The following is a 7371-nucleotide window of genomic DNA, read 5'->3' as shown; positions in this document are numbered from 1 at the left end:
TATGCATAAAGGGGTTAAATGCCTTCATATTTCTACTGGTAGGGTCTACATATCTAGGGATGTTGTTTTTGATGAGTCCGTCTTTCCCTTTGCATCACTTCAACCCAATGTTGGCCAACTTCTTCGCCAAGAAATCCTTCTCCTTCCTACACATCTTCGGTCTTTTGATCATGGGGGTGATGATTGTACTAACCAATATGATGATATTACTGCTGGTACTGGTCCTACTCTTATGCCTGTGCAGGTTCCTGGTGAAAATGGTGCTCAAAATGATCAAAACGATCTTATATTTCATGCGGCAGAAGATGACGAGCCTGGCAAAGACCACGAGGAGGATTCGGCGGTGCCTGGCGCGCCGTCGCTGGAGCGCGCAGGAGAATCCGCCTCGGATCACGCTCCCACCAGCGGCAGTTCCAGCAACCAGGCCAGCCAATCCCACGGTTCCACGTCGTTGCCAGGTGGGGACAGCAGCGGGACAGGATCTCCCTCGCCACGCGTGCGCACCCAGTCGCGGTCGGGGGGCGGATCCTTTGTGCCGCTCCGCGCCGCTGCTCCTAGTACACCTGCAGGATCAGCGGCCCCATCGATGGCCATGGGATCCCCTGTGCAAACCGCAACAACACATGCCTCTTCTGGATCAGCTGCGGCGAGTGCACCTGCAGCCCAATCTGTGGCATCTCCAAAAGTCATGACCAGACTACAAAAAGGTATACGCAATCCAAAAATACAAACGGATGGGACTATACCATATGGCATGATATGTATTTCAGGAGAGCCAACAAGTGTTAGCAGTGCACTTGATGATCCCAAATGGAAGAAGGCAATGGATGAAGAATACTCTGCGCTTATGAGAAATAAAACATGGCATCTTGTACCAAATCAGAAAGGTAAAAATATAATTGACTGCAAATGGGTATATAGAGTTAAAAAGAAGGCAGATGGCTCCATTGACAGGTATAAGGCACGTTTGGTTGCAAAAGGTTTCAAACAACGTTATGGTATTGATTATGAGGATACTTTTAGACCTGTTGTGAAAGCTGCAACTATCAGACTTGTGCTGGCCATTGCTGTGTCCAGAGGATGGAGCCTAAGACAGCTAGATGTACAGAACGCGTTTTTGCATGGTGTTCTGGAAGAGGAAGTGTTTATGAGACAGCCACCTGGGTATGAGAGTAAGAAACTTCCACACTTTGTTTGCAAACTTGATAAAGCACTTTATGGTTTGAAACAAGCACCTAGAGCATGGTATTCTAGACTCAGCTTGCAACTGAAATCTCTTGGCTTTATTGCTTCAAAGGCTGACACATCCTTGTTTATTTATAACAAGGCAGGAGTGGTTATTTTCTTGCTTATATATGTTGATGATATTATAGTTGCAAGTTCTTCACAAAATGCCACCAATGCTCTTCTCCATGATCTAAGCTCAGAATTTGCTTTAAAAGATCTAGGTGATTTGCATTTCTTCCTAGGCATTGAAGTCAGAAAAACTCAAGATGGAATTATGTTAAATCAGGAGAGATATATCACTGAACTTATGTCTCGAATGGGGATGAAATATTGCAAGCCAGTACCTACACCTTTGTCCTCTTCAGAAAAACTTTCGGCATATGAAGGAAATCCACTTCAAGAGGAAGACAGTACAAGGTATAGGAGTGATGTGGGAGCATTGCAATATTTAACTCTCACACGTCCAGATATCTCATTTGCTGTTAACAAAGTTTGTCAGTATCTACATGCCCCTACTTCTGCACATTGGGCAGCTGTCAAGAGAATCGTAAGATATGTAAAGCATACTATGGGTATAGGACTACACTTCAAAAGTTCTAACTCCACTCTTGTGAGTGCATTTTCTGATGCTGACTGGGCAGGCTGTAGTGATGACAGAAGATCAACTGGAGGATTTGCCATATTCTTTGGACCAAATCTTATTTCTTGGAGTGCTAGGAAACAAGCCACTGTATCACGTTCAAGCACAGAAGCTGAGTATAAATCCTTGGCTAATGCAACTGCTGAAGTTATTTGGGTTGAGTCACTTCTTGCAGAATTGGGAGTCAAAAATATTCGGATCTCATGCTTATGGTGTGATAACTTGGGTGCAACATACTTGTCTGCAAACCCAGTATTTCATGCTAGGACAAAGCACATAGAGATTGAATTTCACTTTGTACGAGAAAGAGTTGCAGCAAAGAAGCTTGAGATACGGTTTATTCCTTCCAAAGATCAAGTGGCGGATGGTTTCACCAAGGCGCTACCGACACGACTATTTGATGAGTTCAAGAGTAATCTTAATTTAGGTAGTTGAGATTAACGGAGGGTGTTAGAATATAGAGATATCGTTGTAATCTCAACTTCCTCCTCTATCTCCTCTATCTCCTACTGTATTCAAACTCTTGTATCTATCCCTTGCACAACAAGGCAACCTATCAATATAACCCAATGCGGCTCCCCTCGAGGGAGCAGGAACGCTTCATTATCTAACACGCCGTACTAGTAGCGCTGGTGCCCGCGCTACTCTTAGCACAAAAACTAGCTCTACTAGTAGGGTTTCTCCTAGTAGTGTCAAATGCCTTGATATATCTAGTGGTCGCGTTTACATCTCTCACAACGTTGTGTTTGATGAAACCCAATTTCCTTTGTCATGCCTCTCTCCCTCTCTCGTAGATCTATATCTCTTCGAGTTCAAGTCTGGTTTAGATAGAATTGGTTAGAGATTTATCATTTATCTTTCTATCTCTTCTTGTGTTTCTATCTCAACTGATTCTGTAATTGCCTACGAGAGGTTTTCTCGTACGATCAATATATACACACGCGGGCTCTCTTCGGAGTGTTGAGACGCTTCATCATATTCCAAACGGTCCACCAAACTAGCAAAGAACATTTCATGCAAAATTCCAAGAGCTTCCCAAACTGCGTGTGATCTTGTGCAATTGAATAATAGATCCGCCATATCCTCTACACCATCTTGGAAAACCGGGCATCGGGAAACAATAAAGTTTTTAATAATCTGTTTAGAATATCAACATTATATGATTACATGGGATCTCATTACGCCCGTGTCCAACCAAACAAGAACTAACATATCGGTTTACGCTACAAATTGCCGAACCAAACAGCTCATCGAGTCTACTATGTCTATCATGATACGAGGTCGTGTCCAACATGGTCACAATTCGGATCACAAGTAAACATCTCGTTGTGAGTTATATACTATGATGATTTTTGGCCTCGTGCACGGATGTACACACAAGTACACACTTTGCTATCAATTTAATATAAACAAAAAGTACATATCTTTGCTACACCTACACATACGCGTACATGTCCGAGGTTTAGTTAAATCTCTCTAAGAAGCATATTTATCTTTTCCTGCGAGGTATGATGCATTGGTGCCGCTCAACCTGGTGCCTGCTTCTTTCATGTTCATACGCTCACTTGGGATCTCACGTGTACAAGAAAGTGCTACTTGTACTAGAGAAAGTAAGCATTGGTAGACCATGTTTTCTGTTACCATCTTTCCTGGAGTAGTATAAGCCTTGCATTCTTCTTGGAGAGGAATATCGATGATGTCAAATAGTTTTTCTGGGAAGTTCTTGTCGACGAAATTGATAATGTTAACTCCATTTCCAAACATAGAATCTGTTGGTCTTTTGCCTGTAAGCATCTCCAGGAGTAGAACCCCGAAACTATATGCATCTCCACAAGTAGATGGGCGGCCACCTCCAGCATACTCTAGAGATATACCAGTACAATATATAGTTAGTACAACAAGATCAGTATATCTTTGCCTGCTAAAATTAGATGCTAAAGTGAAATACATTATGTGGCAAGTAATAGTACCTGGAGGGATATACCCTATAGTACCCCTCAGACCATTGGAACTAGACTCTCCTCTTGATGTCAACCTTGAATCACGGAAAAATCTTGCAATCCCGAAGTCTCCCAGGTAAGCAATCATATCATGGTCTAGGAGAATATTACTGGGTTTCAAGTCACAATGGATGATTGGAGTTCCAATATCATGGTGCAAATAGTGCAATACATCAGCTATGTTAAGAGCTATGCTTATCCTTTTCATGAAGCCCAGAGGTTTTCTATCTTTCCCGTCCCCATTGTGATGCAACCAAGTCTCCAAATTCCCATTAGGCATCAACTCATAAACTAGAGCTTTGAAAGCATTGCCGGTGGTGTCAGCAGTTGAACACACCGTTATGATTGGGAGAAGATTTCGATGCTGAATGTTTCTAACTGCTTCACATTCTGCTAAGAAACTTTTTTCAGCGCCATGCATCCCAAGGTCAAAAACTTTCACTGCCACTTCCATTTTGTTGTGGCCTAACTTTCCTTTGTATACTGAACCGCAGCTTCCTTTTCCAATCAAGTTGGACTCCGAGAAGTTTTCTGTGGCTTCTTCCAGATCCTTGTGAGATACTTTGAGAAATTCCTTTCCAAAAGGAAGCTGTGATGTATACTTCCTTCTTCTCTTCTTCTCAGTGAGTATAAAAACTATCAGTAGGGCCAACGACATAAAGCCAAATATTGGGATCAATATTTTGACTAAATAATATTGTCTTCGTGATTTCTGAGAACCAACAAGGCATGAAGACATATGTAGGTTTGGTGCTCCTCCGCAAAGCCCCCAATTTCCATCAAGTGAAATGCCTGCAGCATCTTCAAATACACCATTTCTCGGTATTTCCCCTTTCAGATGGTTATATGATAAGTCTAGCGTTCGGAGTTGTTGAAGCTCATTAAGGTCTAACGGGATGGTGCCCGACAAGTTATTGTGGGAAAGATTGAGCATGTTTAAGACCTTTAGATTGCCAAAAGATGTCGGAATATTCCCTATTAGCATATTCTGGTCCATTTGTATAGTTATCAAATTATAGCATTGATCCAAATTTTTGGGTATTTCTCCGGTAAGCTTGTTGGATGAAAGATGTAGTTCTGTGAGTGTTTTAAGGTTAGAAACCTGCAGAGGTATGCTACCTTGGATGTTGTTATAACTAAGATCTAAATGTGTGAGTTGTCGAAAACTTCCCATGCTGGTTGGCATGACACCATCAAATTGATTTTTGGAAATATCGAGGGATATCAACTTTGTCAGATTGCCAATGGAGTACGGTATTGATCCATTGAAGTTATTTCCTTCAAGATCCAACCCTTGTAGATTCTTGAGGGTCCCGATCCATTTTTCAATTGTGCCAGTAAGATTATTGTAGCTTAGCGTTAGGCTAAATAAGTTGTGGTATTTTCCTATGCCCGGGGGAACCACCCCGGACAAGTTGTTTGCACCTAAATTTAGTTGTTCAAGCGTGATGGATAGGTTACCAAGAGAATTTGGTATAACTCCATGTAATTGATTTCCATATAATGTGAGTGTTGTTAGAGGACAAGTGCTCAGCGCACTTAAAAATTCCCAGCTTTGGCTGTCCCTTGCTTCAAGCTTGTTTTGATCGAGGTTTAGATACTCTAAATAATTAAGTTTACCCAAAGAACTAGGAATAAGACCGGTAAAACTATTTAATGAAAAATCTACCCGTGTTAGCTGTGAAGCATTGCCCAGTGAACCTGGAATGTCACCTTCAAACTTGTTGTTACCCAGTAAAAGAAATTGGAGGTTAAGCATCATATCACCAGTAATTTCAGATGGCAATCTGCCGCTTAACATATTTATACTCAGGTCTAGTATTTGAAGATAGGATAGATTGAAGAGTGCTATTGGAACTCTCCCTGTTAGTCCATTGCCACCCAGATACACCCGCTCAATATACGTCAATTGCCCAAACTCTTCGGGAATGCTTCCCTCGAGTTGATTTGCTGCAAGTGATATTTGTGTCAAGTGAGTGATGTTGCTAATGGTTGACGGAATGTTTCCTGTGAGTGTATTGTTGGAAAGGTCCATAAATTGTAGATTGCTGAGGAAACCTATGTTTCGTGGAATTGAACCCACTAGCATGTTAACAGCGAGGTTTAGCACCACGAGTTTGGAACAATTTGTAAGTGTTTCTGGAATACTACCCTGTAATAAGTTGGTGCCTAGTAAAAGTTGTCTAAGGAAGGTTAGGTTTCCCAGAGATGGTGATATTTGTCCTGCCAACTTCAGGCTTTCGAGGTTCAACGCTGTAACGCGCCCCGGGTGCTTCAGGCTGCAGTTGACGCCTGGCCACATACAGTACTGAATGCTGTCATTCCAGGAGCTGAAGATTCCTGTCGGATCTTGTGTGATGGCGTCCTTAAAATCAAGCAGTGAACGTCTCTCCGTGCTGTTATTATGAGTGACAAAGCAATCGGCATTGCCAGCTCCATAAAACAGCAATAATAGTGACGTTAAAACAAGCGAGGTGAGGTTCAAGGATCGCCGAGCAGCCATTAGATCTACGCTGCCTGCAAAGGTAAGGCATATGCATTTTTAATATACCAATCTCCAACAAACTAAGACTATATCGCATTCATACATCATTGTAAACCGCCTCGCTCTTACACACCAAGGATGAACCGAGATAAGAGCACTTCCTTCTTTAAGGGAAGAGCAGCAAATACCAGAGTTTGCGTCCGGGAAAAGAAATCAACAAAATTTGTCACGAACATCTTTGCACATTATGTATTCGCCGGAAAAACTAAGAACGCAAACTCATAGTACTAGTTCAGAGCACAAACGTGTTACTCTGTCAGATGTTCACTCTTCATTGAAATAAACATGACAAGCGACGTTTGAAAATACAAGTATGATGACAAGCCTGACAAAACAGGCCGAAGCACAAAATAGATAATTGCTAAAGTACTACTGCTGGTAGTAATCAGCACGAGAGATAATAACGCACCTTTGCTCAGCCGGAGCGCGCAGCACAACAACCTTTTGTGCTTACTGTTTTGCCGGGTGTGGTGGTGGTGTCTAGCTCTGAACCGTGGGCTGGATGCTCAGCCGGCTCCGGCCCCAGGGGTTTAAAAACAGTTTTACAGATTTCTCACACCCACACACTTCGGTTTCATATGCCATTGTCACGCCTTATCTCAGCTTGACCTCCACTGCAGCGTAGACCTTGACTCGTCAAAACATGCCGCTTTTCATCTTCCACAGCCACCGCTTGCGTCGCTGTTTGAGCTGGACAAAATTGTTGCAGCATGTTCAGCCTCAATACTTTTCTACTGAGGCCGGACATAGATCTGAGTCGGAGGGTGACCCGTCTCTGTGGTTTCCACGCGGACAAACTTGCACGTGGAATGGTTTTACTAGTTCAAATTCTCATTCTCCAATTGGGCTATGATTTTTATGCATTGCTAGGACCGTGTGCTTGCAGAATGTATTGTGCAGACTTCATTGTTTCTTTGTCGGACGCGGCTAGCCAGCGCAGCTCACGACATCTTCAATAG

The 7371-nt window shown here is 42.7% G+C and overlaps 1 protein-coding gene across 1 annotated transcript; it reads right to left on the bottom strand.

The window, feature by feature from the left end:
- Window positions 1-2977: 2977 nt before the first annotated feature.
- On the bottom strand, window positions 2978-6914 carry LOC123406305 (receptor kinase-like protein Xa21). The gene is made up of 3 exons (XM_045099792.1): window positions 6822-6914; window positions 3838-6384; window positions 2978-3729 (listed from the first exon to the last, which is right to left on the bottom strand). The coding sequence occupies exons 2-3, from the start codon at window positions 6368-6370 to the stop codon at window positions 3344-3346; spliced, it is 2919 nt and encodes a 972-aa protein (XP_044955727.1). The 5' UTR covers window positions 6371-6384; window positions 6822-6914; the 3' UTR covers window positions 2978-3343.
- Window positions 6915-7371: the final 457 nt, after the last annotated feature.

Source organism: Hordeum vulgare, chromosome 6H, assembly GCF_904849725.1.
Source record: "Hordeum vulgare subsp. vulgare chromosome 6H, MorexV3_pseudomolecules_assembly, whole genome shotgun sequence".
Classification (NCBI taxonomy): domain Eukaryota; kingdom Viridiplantae; phylum Streptophyta; class Magnoliopsida; order Poales; family Poaceae; genus Hordeum; species Hordeum vulgare.
The sequence above is the reverse complement of the archived record's forward strand: the minus strand, read 5'-3'. Positions and strand labels throughout refer to the sequence as shown.

Excerpts from the sequence above, each read along its gene's own strand:
- LOC123406305 (XM_045099792.1), bottom strand. The coding sequence starts at position 6,370 with ATGGCTGCTCGGCGATCCTTGAACCTCACCTCGCTTGTTTTAACGTCA. Across the intron at positions 3,730-3,837 it reads TATAGGGTATATCCCTCCAG|AGTATGCTGGAGGTGGCCGC; the intron begins GTACTATTACTT and ends GTATATCTCTAG.